General features: G+C 36.1%; 2 protein-coding genes across 3 annotated transcripts in view; one reads left to right on the forward strand and one right to left on the reverse strand.

The window, feature by feature from the left end:
* Positions 1-14,384, reverse strand: part of LOC103570826 (anoctamin-5) — a 28,645-nt gene that overhangs the window by 13,366 nt on the left and 895 nt on the right. The window lies entirely within an intron of this gene.
* On the forward strand, positions 899-13,835 carry LOC103570827 (mucin-5AC). 2 transcript variants are annotated; one of them, XM_008548705.1, is made up of 11 exons: positions 899-1,096; positions 5,004-5,159; positions 5,253-5,357; positions 5,518-5,760; positions 6,336-8,266; positions 8,351-8,618; positions 8,693-9,283; positions 9,517-9,990; positions 10,070-10,531; positions 10,604-11,065; positions 11,140-13,835. In XM_008548705.1, exons 1-11 carry the CDS (start codon positions 1,094-1,096, stop codon positions 12,511-12,513), a joined length of 6,069 nt encoding a protein of 2,022 aa, XP_008546927.1. In that variant the 5' UTR covers positions 899-1,093; the 3' UTR covers positions 12,514-13,835. The 2 variants fall into 2 exon arrangements, with proteins under 2 accessions (XP_008546927.1, XP_008546926.1); XM_008548704.1 differs by having other exon boundaries at positions 5,004-5,357.

The following is a 14,384-nucleotide window of genomic DNA, read 5'->3' on the forward strand; positions in this document are numbered from 1 at the left end:
AGCGAAAGTAGAATTTTTGATACATTTCAAAATTTGAAATCCTGCCTTTCATCAAAATTCCAAAAAATAATAAATTGCTCCCATTTTGAAGTTGGTAAAAATTACCATAAAATGAAAAGTAAAAATCAAATTAGCTTACGTTCCCTTTCACGAAAAGAAGCTTAAGCCATAATATAACGAAGTCATAAAAAATGAAACTACGAAAGAATTTTTGGTTTATTTTCTAACTGACCAATTTCGCTTATCTTCAAACTCGATCGCTCTAATCGTCCAAAGAAAAAGTCGACAAAATTTCAATTTCATCACGGTCCCACGAAAAATTCTATTGACCATCATTTTAATCACGCGTCAGCTATGTAAATTTTTGAACCGGTATTTTTGGAACCTATTCTTCAAATAAAGATGCGTGTCAAAATTTTGCAAAAAGGCACTGAAAAAATGCAATACAGACTAGGAGTACCATTTTCAGCCTCTGATACATTTTTGGCCATTCAAAATTTTATTTTGATCAATTAAAAAGTGATAACACAAAATTTCCATTTTATCAGTTCCATTTTATAAAAGTACCTCTCTGTACATTTTAAAAATGAGTCATGACATTGCGTCTCTTGCAAATTATTTTCTAAAATTTTCCAAGTGTCCAAAACTGAGCTTCGCGCCAAAAATCTCAACCTCAACTATTTTCGAAAAATCACCTAAAAAAAATGATTTTTTAAGCCAATGACATTGTCTGCTTTCTCTTAGAGCTTGTTAGCATCCATGAACGGGCCATTTAGATTGGATACTTGGAGACCAAGACCATACTGATACCTTCTATTCAAGAATGGTTATTAAATGGTGGGGATTCTTATATAGGTCTTACGCTTACCGAGAACTTGTTTCAGACAATTCACGACTCAATACTCGAGTACATATATTTTAGGATTTACATTTTTACGTGCAAGTGCTAATTTATTTATTTATTTATTTATTTTATTTTTGGTTTTCTTGTTGCCTATTTTTATTTTCACTCAAAAGATTCGGAGAGGATGAGTGGTGCAGTGTTGTGTAGTTAATATTTTAAAATAAGGACCAAAAATAACTAAAATTCAAAATGGTAAGGTATCAATTGGTTAATTATTGGTTAACTAATTCATTATTTAATTAAATAATTTTGTCCATTGGTTGGATAAAAATGAGAAAATTTTTGAAATTGAGGTCAGTGTGTGACTTTGTTCGTATAATTTCCCAAAAGGTTACCGACCCGTGTAAATAAAATCCTTTTATTACTAGATCGCTGTAATTTTTTTATGATTGACTGGTTATTTGTTGCGGCTTTTTAGTGGATTTAGAAAATTTCCCAAGAGCCGAAGCAAGTCTTCCGCGGTTTTTATTATTTTTTTTTTTATTTAACGTACATTGAACTTGTTTGTGCGATGGATTTATATAAAATCCGAGCTAATTAAGGGAACACGGAAGTTTTGGTGATTTAAAGAAGCCGCCGGTTTTTTACCTACTGGTTTTTGAGACTTTTCATACGGAACTAATAAAACTAGTACTTCAGGAAGTACGGCTTTATATGGAAGACATTAAGGCAAAAAATATTTTTTATTTTAATGCTCGATAGTTTACTCGGTACTTTTGTTTAATAGACTTTTTTTTTAATTAGAAACTTTATTGTTCATTAATAATTATTTTTTTAATTAGAAATATCAAGTTCATATATGTTATTTTTTTTTTTAAATTAAATTTTAATTTTATTGAGTTCGTTAATAATTATTTTGTAATTATGAACATTAAGATCATGAGCGTAATTTTTTTTTAATTAAAAAATTCATTGAATTATTTAATGATTTTTTTTTTTAAGAAAATTTAAAAATTTAATAAAAATTACTTTTTTTTTTCTGAAACTAAAAAATATTTTACTGCCCACATTTCCGCCATATCTTACTAAGAATAATTTTGTCCATCTCAATTTCCAAACTCCCACAGCAAATTCTTTATCTCCATTAAAATAAAAAATAAAATTGTCTTTTAATTAAATAAACAATACGACATTTAATCTGTCACCTTGTTCTTAAACTTAAAAGTCGGACAATCGGAAGCAACATAACGATCTTTTGGTGTCGAGCTTAGCGGGTCCACGAAAATGAGAGCTCGAGAGAGCGAAGGTGACTAAAGAAAGTTCTCTACCATCTCAACATACTTATTATATATTCCTTTATTTCTCATCACCTGTTTCCTTCCTCCTCCCCTCTCTCTTTGCTTCTCAAAGTAAAATCCCATCTCTCATGACTTTGAAAATTCAAACTTCCCGCCCAATTTCAAAACACAGAGAAATTATTCTTGTTCAAAATTCTATGGTATCACAGTAAGCCGGACCATATTACCCACCTTCCACAAATTACTGTAACCCTGTAATTTTCCATTTACTTAAATTTTCATAAAGTGGCTAACATGGTCCGGCTTTACTGTGACACCACAGAATTTCTCTGCGGTAACTGAAAAATTTTTTTACAAAACCACTGGATCTAAAAATCCTATAAAATTGATTTTTAAAAATTTGTCAATGTGTTTTTAAATTGGGCAGCTTAAAAAAGAAAATTAAAAAAAAGAAATAGAGAAAAATAATTGACCTGGTTTGCACGCATGCTTCGTTATGTTTATTCAATCGATAATTATATTCACTTGGCGATACAAATAATCGTGCATCTATCACAATGACGAAGAGAAAGTTATTTCACTTAACTTAAATATATCTATATATATAGATATATATATTGGGTGTGGAACTTTGTACTCTTATTTAAACGGAACGCGGTACGATTACACTTGTAGGCCTTTCGGGTTGATATCAAAGTAAAAGGAGTAGTTAGGAATGCGTCCGCTACACGTGTGATGCATAAATATATACAATTATTGTTATCATTATTGTTGTTAAGAATATTAACATAATATCATGTGTGGATATTTGAGAAGAAGATGATGGTAATGAGGATGAGGATGAAAGCTCAAAAAAAATAATAATTTCACTGTGGAAACACGCGAGTCTTCCGCGATTTGAATCCTGCACGTAGACAGTTTAGTTGTAATCATGTCAGTAGTACAGCACTATTGCAACTTTAACGTAAACGTGATAAATGCAATCCTCAAGTGGATATTTATGCACGAAAGTATTGTTCAATTGAATAATGAAACGCCTTATTACTGTATTAAATTATTATTAAATTTCTTTTGTGGGTTTTTTTTTTTTATGATTATTATTTTTCTTTCGAGACTCATTACTAGACAAGTGCTTTCAACTTATTGTTATTTGACTTTAATTATGATATTTACTTTAATAGTTGTTTGGATATTGTTTTTAAATATTGTGGTACTTTTTTTTTTTTTAAAGGAAGTTTATCGTTTTCATGGGATTGATTATTGAAATCTCGTATATTTTGAATTTGAATTCAAATTATGGCTATAGTATTGAAGATATGAGAAAAATGTATAAAAAAGATTTTGTAGGAAATGAAATTTCCTACAAAAAATATATCAGTGAATTTTTCGGTAAAATCAATATTTTAGACGGAATTTTTATTTTAAAATGAAGTAAATAAATTTTGAATTTGGAAAAGTAGTTCAGAAGAAATTCAAATTAAAATTCCGGCTAAATTACTGAAGATATGAAAAAAATGTATAGAAATGATTTTGTAGGAAATTAAATTTCCTACAAAAAAGATATCAATGAATTTTTATGTGAAATCAATAGTTTATATGGAATTTCGATTTTAAAAAGAAGTAAATCAATTTCGATTTTTGAAAAGGTTTTGGTTGGAATTCGAAGTGAAATTCCGGCTAAACTACTGAAGATATGAAAAAATGTATTCAGAGAATTTTGTAGAAAATTTGATGTTTGTTAAAAATGGTTATTATAAATTTTCACTTAAATTCAATAGTTTAGCTAGTAATTAACAAAAACCGACAAAGGTTTTCTCTAATTAAAGTTAAAAAATAAATTTCTCAGTTTCTACCTTTCAAACCACTACAATTAATATAAAAAAAAAATTAAATTTAATTTAATCTCACAATAAAACAACAATTAGCCGCCGATAAATAATTAAATAAATTCATAAATAATAATTGCTTTTAATTCCATTAGCCATAAAGTTAAAGAAAAGTCCAGTCTCATAATTTTCTTATTTAGAAAACAGGATTTAAGTGTATTTACGATTATTTACAGTCCGTTGGCTCTGTTGCACTCCAAATCCTGCGATACAATATATACACATATATGCCCACATATATTACGACACGCACGCTATACATGCACTGCAATGACGTTGATAGCGATAATCTCAAATATAATGATAATATCCATAGAAAATTATCCAACATCCACTCACAATTTTTTCCTTTTTTTTTTTTTTATTTCTCTTCGTTCCAACTAAAAATTTTTTCCTCCAATTAAAAACAATAATTATAATTAACTGCGCTAAGCACCAGCTACAACATAACGAAATATTTTTTTTTTAATGATAATTTACACTTTAGAAGGCCGACAACATTCTCTTTAAAAAATAATAATTACCTGACTTTTAATAATTTTTTAAAAATTCAAAAAATGATAAATATTAAAAAAAAAAAAAAAATATTTTGAAAAAATGCACTTGTAGTTTTTTTAATTTTCTACAAGTGCATTTTTTTGTTTTTTTTTTTTTTGTAATTTTAAACATGAAAAATTTAAAAATAAAAACAAAATTTTAATACTAAACCTCAAATTTATTTTTATGTTAAATTTCTAATCCTAAAGTTAATTTAATGCACGAATGACTAGAGTGTAAAGTGTCAATAAAAAAAAAAACTTTCGTTCCAGATGTCTATTAAATTTTTTTGTACTCGTAATTTACAATCCGCGTAATTGTAATCGCAATTATAAAATCAGTGATTGCTTAATATCGAAGCGAAGCAAAAGGATACTGATTAGTTGGCGGATAAAAGAAAAAAAATTAGGAAACCGGTTTATATTTTTGTTGAAATAGATTGTAAGGAAGATGATGATATCAATGATAACCTGGCTAAGTCTGTCGACTCTCGTGTCAGTGGAGAGTAGCGATAGATGGTCACGTCAGACGTCAAACAGCGAGTGGATTCCCTTAGCACGTCCGAGATCGGCACTTCCGCATCAGACGTCAGTGGTCAGTAGTCACAGTCAGTCACCCTCTGGCTCGGTTTTATTACGTAATACCAATAATAATATTCAATCGCTCAACTTACCTCCGGCATTGCAGCAAGAATACCAGCAGCAGTTATTGCAACTTCAAAAAACTCAAGAGAGCATCCAGAAACTTTTGTTGTTGCAGCAACAGCTACGATCGCAACAACAATTGCTACAAGTATTTTATTTTTTTATCTTAACTTTTTTGGCGCGAAAAATTTTTTACTTGCCAAGAATTCAAAATTAAAAGTTTCTTGGGCCAAAAAAATATTTTTTTTGTGTATGATTTTGGGACTGCGATTAACTAATTAATGATTTTCGGGTTTTTTTTTATATAGAATCAGGCATACTTGCCTAATGTAGTGGACGATAACAAACAACCCTTTAGACAAAATGCGATTCCGAATCGTCAGGTCGATTTCAACTCCGAAACGTCACCGCCGCAATTGTCTCCAGATGCTTTGCCGCCGGTTTATTCTTCTCAGCAGTTCAAGCAATCCCAGGAGGCGGCAATAGAGGGTGGAGTACCTCCCTCTGGTGGCTCGGGCAATGATGATAAGGGGGAAAATTCTGATGAAGAGGTCAGTTTATGTCCAGCTGTATTTTATTGCTGTCATTTATTGTTTAGGTACTTCTAATTTGAATTACGGCGAAACTATTGGGTTTATGTAAAAATTTATTCAGACCTTTTTTGTAGGAAATTTAATTTCCTGTAAAATTGGACTGATGTAAATTTGTCGTATCTCTGATAGTTTAGCGAGAAATTTTATTTGAAGTAAAATAAATAATTTGCAGTAATTGAATTTTTTGGCGCCTTAGTTTAAATTTAAATTGTAACAAAACTATTGGATTTATGAGAAAATTTAATGAGATCATATTTGTAGGAAATTAAATTTTCTATAAAAATGTAAGAATATAATTTTTTCATATTTTTAATAGTTTAGCGGCAATTTAAACGAAAAGTCAAAAAAAGTTATTTAAATTGCAAATTTTCTATAACGAAAGTTTCGAATCGTCTATTTAGCGCTACTGCAACATAAATAATATATTAATTTATTTAATAAGAGTGTGAGTAAGTGAGATAATACATAGGTTATATTGACGTTGAAAAAAGAAAGCGGGAAGCAATAAAGCCAGTTAATTTTTTTCTTTACAGATTCAGGTGGTATACGTGCCAGCGGAAACACTTGCGCAACGAGGCCAATCCAAAGAGGAAAGAAACCGCGACCATAACCAATTTTCATTCTCGCGACACGAGAATCGTTATTCCCCCCAAACTAACCAGCAGCAAGTGGATTCCCCGTCATCCACTGGCGTTTCAGCAGAAGACAACAATTATAATCAAGAGTATGTCCAGTTTCCCCAGGGACAGGAAGCTGTAGACCAATTTTACAAAGAGGCCCGTCAGAAGGAACTAGATCGTTTGAACGAGGAGGGCAAGGAAATAGCTCGCCAGGCAAAACTTCAAGCAGCAGCACGTCAACGAGAGCAAGAACGAGCTCGTCAGCGGGATATGGAAAAGAAAATCAAAGAATTGGCGAAAATTGAGGAACTTGCCAAGCAAAGGGAACTGGATCGCATCCGCGAGGCCCGAGAGCGTCAACGTGCTGAGGAAGAACAAGCTAGGCGGAAAGAAGAGAAAGCGCGTCAAGCCGAAATCGAACGGCTTGCGGCTTTGGAGAGACAGAAAAACGCCGAAATCGAACGTTCAATTGCTCGACAGAAAGAGCTGGAAAAATTAGCTCGTGAGGACGAGGAACATCGCGAGAAAGCCGCAGCTCTTAAGAGCTCAGAGGATCAAATCCATCATCAGCATCACACTGAAACTGGTAAACCCAAGGGAACTAGACACCGAAGCAAACCACGAACACGTCCGCAGAAAGAAGACAGTCAAGAGTCATCAACCATACCACCACCCAACCAGCCTCCGTTGGCAGTTTTCATGGGCCCAGATCTCGAGGCCCAGGAAAGCCAACCCCAGTTCCAAGTGATCGATGCCTTGCGTTTCCTACGAGACGCTAAAACTATCGCAGTGCTGGACCACGTTTCTTCTAGCAACCCCCGCGTGTTCGTTGGCCCCGCGAATCTAGATCCTCCACATGGATATTCCAAGTTCGAACTCCCTTATCTCTCGTCCCTAGACATGAATCGCGTGGAAAGACGCGTTGACAAGCTGCCATTCTTTGTAGCGCCTTTAAGCTTCAATCCACCAGTCGGCTACTACAAAATTCCTTTCCCACATCCGCACATTGGGTCGGTGATAGTAAACAGCATCGACGACAATATCGGTCCCTCTGCCAGCCAAGAGAGCTCGAAAACGGTCCCCAATGTCATTGACCAGAATCTGCCATTCACTGGACCCGGACAAGCCTATCAAGCTTCCTATGATTCGGCCAATCTTGCGCCCTATGGTTACTCGCCAGCTCAGCAGCAGACAGTGACTCCACAGTACCCTGGTTCTTATCCAACTGCCAACGAAGGCTACAAGTACCGACACCAATACGATCAGCAGTCGGTCACTCCTTATCCAAATGAGTACACGACCGATTACCGAAAGCCAAATGTCGTGTCTTCGTACTCCTACAACCCGGAACTGAACCCCACGACCCCCGCTTACCAGGACGGGTACTCGCATACCCGAGTCCAGCCGAACAAGGACCAGGAAATAACCTCCCAGTTGGCGCAGATAAACCAACACGACTACTCTCAGCACAGACACATCGAAAACCCCTACCAGCATCCTAGTCAACAGGCTTCATTGAACCCGCACCACGGAATCTATCACCTCAACCCCAACATCCAGAACTCCTATGAAGAAATTGATCCCCGTCCCGTAGGCCCCAACTCAGCGGGACCCAATCCACCGATTCCAGTGCCCGGTTACAGTCTGCCACCAGAGTTACCGCCAATTCACCCGCAACTTCCGGGTCTGGTTAATTCACTGATTGATGCTAAAGAGGCCGATAAGTTTATCACAACTCCTATCGCCACCACCACAACTGAACCTCCACCAACCACAACAACAACAACAACAACTACGACCACTGAAGTGCCCACAACAACTTACAGACCACGTGTCCGACAGAGGTAAGTTTCCAAGAATTGATTTCTCCAGACAATAGATTCGGGCTCCAAGTTTCGAGATCCCAGTTACTGATTGGTCTCTTTCAGGGGTAGAATCACCGCTCGCACTACTACTACTCCCTTGCCGACTTCTCTCACCGTTGGGTCAACTACACAGCGTAATTACGAACGTACACGGAGACCATTTAACAGATCTAGATCACGATTCACGACCACCACCACCACGGAAGAGTACAAGGACACTTACGAGCCAAGTAGGTCTAAAGTTACAGACACCACTACCAGATACACCCAAGAGCAGTATCGCCGGCCCACTACACCCAAGATACAAAAGTTCAAGACTCGTAATCACGAAGTAAGTTTGTTAGTACACTTAAGTCTGCTTTTTATCGACAAATGATGAGTACTAATTGAGCTGATTAATTTCAGGCATCGAATCAAATTTCAAACCCACAAACCCAGGAGACTTTGGCTGACGAAGGAAGCATCCCCGAAGATTTAGGTAACTCACGTCAGCCATATCAAAATTACAACCTGCCACTCACCGGAAACCCGTCGACGTACGGTGACGAGCACTCGTTCACAACTGAACGTGATTACTCGAAAAATCCAAATTATCCCCAACTATCTCATGACAGGTTCCGTGGATCTGATACCGGTTATCAGAGTAATCTAGAGAGCCAGGGGTATGATTATGATGTACGTGAGGGTGCTAATAATAATAATAATAATAATAATAATGCTCCGTCGACACCAATATCAGTGACACCTGAGTATTATTACGCCGATAAAACTGAAAGTATTGAGGGGGTAACGGACACGCCTTATTCTCAAGTAGACTATCGTCCTAGTATTAATTACAGCAATAATAATAATGATGACAATGATAATGATAATAATAATAATAGTAATGAAGATGACAGAAGTAGTACAAGTGGTGAAAATAGTCCGGTGTTAAATAATAATCAATACTCTGCGGAAATTCACCCGCGACCTTATGAATCTTTTTCTGAGCCTGAAGTAAGTCGAGTTATTTATATAAATTCGCGTTACAGATGACAGATAGTTAGATATCTTAATGGCACTCGTGAACTAAGGGCGTAAAATTTTTTTTTTATTTTCTTACCCCAGAAAAATTAATCGATTACTAAAAGAAAAAAAATTGATACGTTTCCTGACATCTGTAACGCGGATTATAATTAATTTTTGTCGTTTGTAGTTTATTTATTTATTTATGTATTTTGTGGTAATAGACGACGACAGAAGTGCCAACGACGACAGAACAGGCACCGGTGATAATTCGGCAGAGAGTACGAGCTCGTTTAGGTGGTCGTCCGCGACAGGATTCCCCAATTCAAACGGCACCACGTGGCTCTCAGGATGAGTACGTGCACTTTAGTGCAGTCAATCAACCGGCACAACGAGTGTCGACGACGGCACGTACGACTCGGCCGACAAGACCGAAGACACGGCCTAATTATCTCACCACGGCCCAGGTGCTGAGCGAGGGAAATGACTATGTGAGAATACAGTCGGCAAATCGCCCGCATCCAAAGACTATTGTGCAAGCCGCCGCTCCTAAAACTACAACTACAACTACAACTACTACTGTCGCTCCAATTAGCAATGACGACTCCAGTGACGAAGAGTACGGATTTATACGCAAGCCCAATTTTAATCAACCGCATAATCTTATTAGCAGCAAATTTCGCGCTCCGGAATCACCAGTACGTATTTAATTAATTTGATCGTATGCTTAATTGATTAAAGGACAAATGAATGGAGATTTGATCTTTTAACTTACAGATACAGCTACAAAATATAGCGCCGACAGATGAAACAGCTGCAGATTCAAGTCCGACCCACACACAAGTGCCGAATAAGAACCGTCAGAAATATCAGTCGCCAAATCGTCCACGGCCGACTATAAAGTCATCAAATAACGCTCCTATTACTACGACACCAGCTGCAGTGGATAACCAATTGTACACAGCGAAGCCTAGAGTAAGAGCAGAAGAACCCAAGAACCGAATCCGGACTCGGGTACGCAGACCAGGACGTCGGCGTACTACGACTACAAGTACCACGACCGAGGGCCCACTTGACGAGAATAATAATCTCCCACTAGAAGAAAATTATCCCAGGATTTCGATAAATCAAAAGGATTCAAGTATCGAGAGGCAATCGATTTATGACGCGAATTATGAAACCCTTCCAGTTAATACCGGATCAAATGGACCGAGTCGCTCGGATTATGTCTACGAAAACGTAAAATTTATTTGCTTTTTTATAAATAAATTGTTGTTGTAAGTAAACAACTAATCAATTGATTGATTTCAGTATCCAAGCCAAGAATTCATGCTGAATTTCGGGGCCTCAGACATCGTCGAAGAGCAGCAAGACCAAAGTAATCTGCGGCATCAAGCCCATAGTGATGAATCGCGGCTGAGACCTTACTCCCATCAACCAGACTCAGATATTTACGGATCTGAGAGCCAGTGGTCGACCAAGCTGACCAAGTCCTCTTTCCAGCCGGCCAACCAGCTTCCAGAGGACCAAGTACTCAGAAAACAGAAAGAGTTTACAGAGATGGGCGTCGAAAACAAAGGGGAGGCACCGGAAATAATCACCGCGCGTCCCGAAGATGCTTTTATCACCGTCCTAGTCGCTTCTGACAATCAAACCAACACCCCCGGGCTAGACATGACTAGCGAGACCACTGTGCCAACTGATTTCGGACAGAAGTCGTCGGCAGCTGAAGAAGTTACAGGCACTGGCGAAAATTTGGCTCCTAGAAGAAGGGTAAGGAAAATTTTTTGTTTTATACTGAGCTGTGAATTATATAATACTCATATTTATTCATCTATTGCCTACAGATCCCAAGTAGAAGAAGAAGAATTCGTGTCCGTGTCCGTCCATCTCCATCCGACGACTTTGTAACCGCAGAATCCCAGCACTTCAACTCAGCCGTCAACAATTTCGTCCACGAACAAGTGAAACCATCTTTTAACGATCAGTCTTCATCAAAATACCGCGAAAATCTAAATAATTACAAAGAACCTCCAACGCCAGAAGTTCCTACCGAATCAATAACAACCACTGGCATTGCCCCTACTACAACAACAACCACCACTACAACGACAATACCCGATTCAACCATCAATACTGAAATTACAGAGCGCACACAGTCAGAAGTATCTACGTCACTTCCAGTCACTAATGAAACAACAGAGACAATAAAAAGCGACGGTGATAGCTATAACACAGACTCGGGAATAACAACAACCGATAGTGCCCCAGCTACATACGAGACGACTATTTTTGGAGATTCCTTTTCCACTGAGTCGACGACTCCTCCGGTTCCCCAGCACAAATCTTGGGACTCGAGCAAAGCCTACACCGATTGGCTGATGCGCAAAATGAAGAAGCCTTTGAAGTCTGAGTATGATTGGACGAAAAAAGACGGAGATAGCAAAGAAGCTAAAGGTAAAGACAGAGATGATGGAAATGGTAACGAAGAGCATCCGAAAAATCACAGAAGCGAGTGGAGCGAAGTTCGTTATCCAGATCGCAGCATTTTCGGCTACGGGCGCTCGGATAAACAGGAAGAAACTTCGACGACTCAGGTACCGGGTGTCGTTACAAAGACAGAAGGCGAATCTAACGTGGAAACTATTTCCGATTATGTGCAAGCTATTTTTGATACCATGAAGACTGCGGATGAGGAACACGCGATCCTTGACAACGCTCCAGATTTGTGGGATGATGAAACTAAACCCACTACTCAACCTCACAGTCATTCTTCTTCCACTTCTATTTCTGTTTCAACTTTTACTCCTACCCCTACCCCTACTTCAACAGAAACTTCAACTGCTGATAAGCCGACGGCGTTGGTCGATAATCGAGGGGATAAAGCTGGCAAAGTTGTGGAAAGAATTGAGAAGAGAAAAGAAACAGATGCAGAAAGACGGATACAGATACTGACAGAGACGGAGACTGAGACGGAGACGGAAACAAAGACAACTGAAGAATCCACGAGTACGATTAATCCCAGTAATGACGGCAGTGCACCCAATATTCTAGGCACGCTGATAACTACAACAGAACCGCCAACTGCTAAGAATGCCTCGGCATTGTTGGGCGCGATCCTGAGGACCTCGACCTCCACCAAAGTATCGCATATGACGGAAATATGCTATCGAGGACGTTGTGTTATGACTAAGCCCAACAAGGATTCCCACAATAGATGATTACTCCCCGACTTTTATCTAAAAGGATATTGAATACATAAAACATTTTTCTTATTCACGGAGGGAATCATTATTTGTATATATTTTATACTGATTTTACCATCCAATGGTTCATAAAAATTCATTTTAAATTCTCTTAGAAGTTCCGAATGTAAAAACTCGACTAATTTTTTTTACAACTTTTTTCGTGCCTGGTAAAAATTAATTAAAGTCTGCGTGAACAACTCAAAATTTAAATATAAATTATAACAATAACTTTTTCCTTCTATGAAAAAAAAACTCGGTCTTAGTCTTATTAAAAGCTGAGAAAAATACGATAATGGTTGTCATGATGTTTTTTTTTAATTTCACCATACAAAGTATCCAAAATTTTTTTTTCACTGTCTAAAAAATTTATATGGGAATCCGTAGATACGCGTCGCTGTGAATGTTTATGCAAATCCATAAAAAAGTATGGGGTTTCATAGGAATCCATGGTAAAAATTTTTTATTGATAACTTTTTTTGGATAAAAACCCATGAGATTTTTTCGGAGCCCATAGAAATCTGAGGAAATTTTTTTTTTATGGTGACTTCAGATGAAAACCCATGGGTTCTATAAAAATTTCTAAAAGAAGATTCTATAAAATCTATGGTAAAAAAATTTATGGTGATTTTGTATAAATCCATAGAAACCCATACGATGTAGAAATTCATAGTAAAATTTTTCTATCGTCATAAATTCAAATTTGAATTAAATAGAAACCCGCGAAATTTGAAAATTTCCATGGGTTCCACGGATTTTTATTTAAAATATTTAGACAGTGATAACCATTACCGCGTAATTCTCAATACGAACAAAATAAATTCCGATAAATTAGATTAAAAAATTTAAAAAAAATCTCCCGCGATTAATATTCCGCGCGCATCGGACAATTAATTTATTTAAATCTCACTATTATGTGAGGAACGCACTCGACGCGACATACAGGCGACAGATGACAGATATCATCGTAACATTATTTTCTTATCACACCAAATTGCTCCACTAATCGATCCCCCCCTCTTCTCCCACTTTGTGCAAACAGCTAAAGTGTGTGTCTTAACTTAAATTATTCATAACAACGCCTACTTTCTTTCTTATATTTTTATCACCCGACAATAATCATAATCATAATCATAATCATAAATTATAAAAGCTATAAAAACAATGTATAAATTTATCTGTAAATCGTACAATGTACATTTCTATTTTAAACGTGATTAATATACATATAATTTATGATACATATTATAATATATTATAAATATAATTAATGAGTAATGTAATTAACTGGCTTGAAACTCAGTATTAAATGTACAAGCCAAAGTACTTTAATAAAAAATTTAAAATAATTAACTGACTTTTATTAATTACCCATTGGATTGATTGGAATTTTTTTTTTAAATTTAAAAATAAGCGGGAAAATTTTAAATGATTAAAAAATGTGATACTCAAGTTAGCCGATTAATAATTTTTGGATTTTTTTTTAACACGACAAATTTACAAAAAAAAATATTTTGAAAAATTGCACCTCTAGTTTTTTAAATTTTCTACATGTGCATATTTTTATTTTTTTTTTTTTTGTAATTAAAAATTTGTTAATTATCTGGTTAATTAAAGACAATTTAAAAAGTAAGTTTAAATATAAATATACAAGTGGATATTTTAATAGATTTGTATATATATGCATATATAAATATATATAGGGGTAGATATTGTAAGGGATGAGTGTGTCATCGATTGAAAGCGCATGCTTAGTAAAATTTCGTCGTAGATGGCGCGTAGAAATACGAAAGCTGGTTAATTCTGCGCATCGTTTGTTGGTATAGGGGTAGGGTGTAAGTAAATTT

This window comes from Microplitis demolitor, chromosome 5, assembly GCF_026212275.2.
Source record: "Microplitis demolitor isolate Queensland-Clemson2020A chromosome 5, iyMicDemo2.1a, whole genome shotgun sequence".
Classification (NCBI taxonomy): domain Eukaryota; kingdom Metazoa; phylum Arthropoda; class Insecta; order Hymenoptera; family Braconidae; genus Microplitis; species Microplitis demolitor.

What these genes read in the sequence shown, in the direction of transcription:
- LOC103570827 (XM_008548704.1), top strand. An exon ending in CGCAACAACAATTGCTACAA is followed by an intron (nt 5,358 to 5,517) that starts GTATTTTATTTT and finishes TTTTTTATATAG; the next exon opens with AATCAGGCATACTTGCCTAA. An exon ending in GGGAAAATTCTGATGAAGAG is followed by an intron (nt 5,761 to 6,335) that starts GTCAGTTTATGT and finishes TTTTCTTTACAG; the next exon opens with ATTCAGGTGGTATACGTGCC.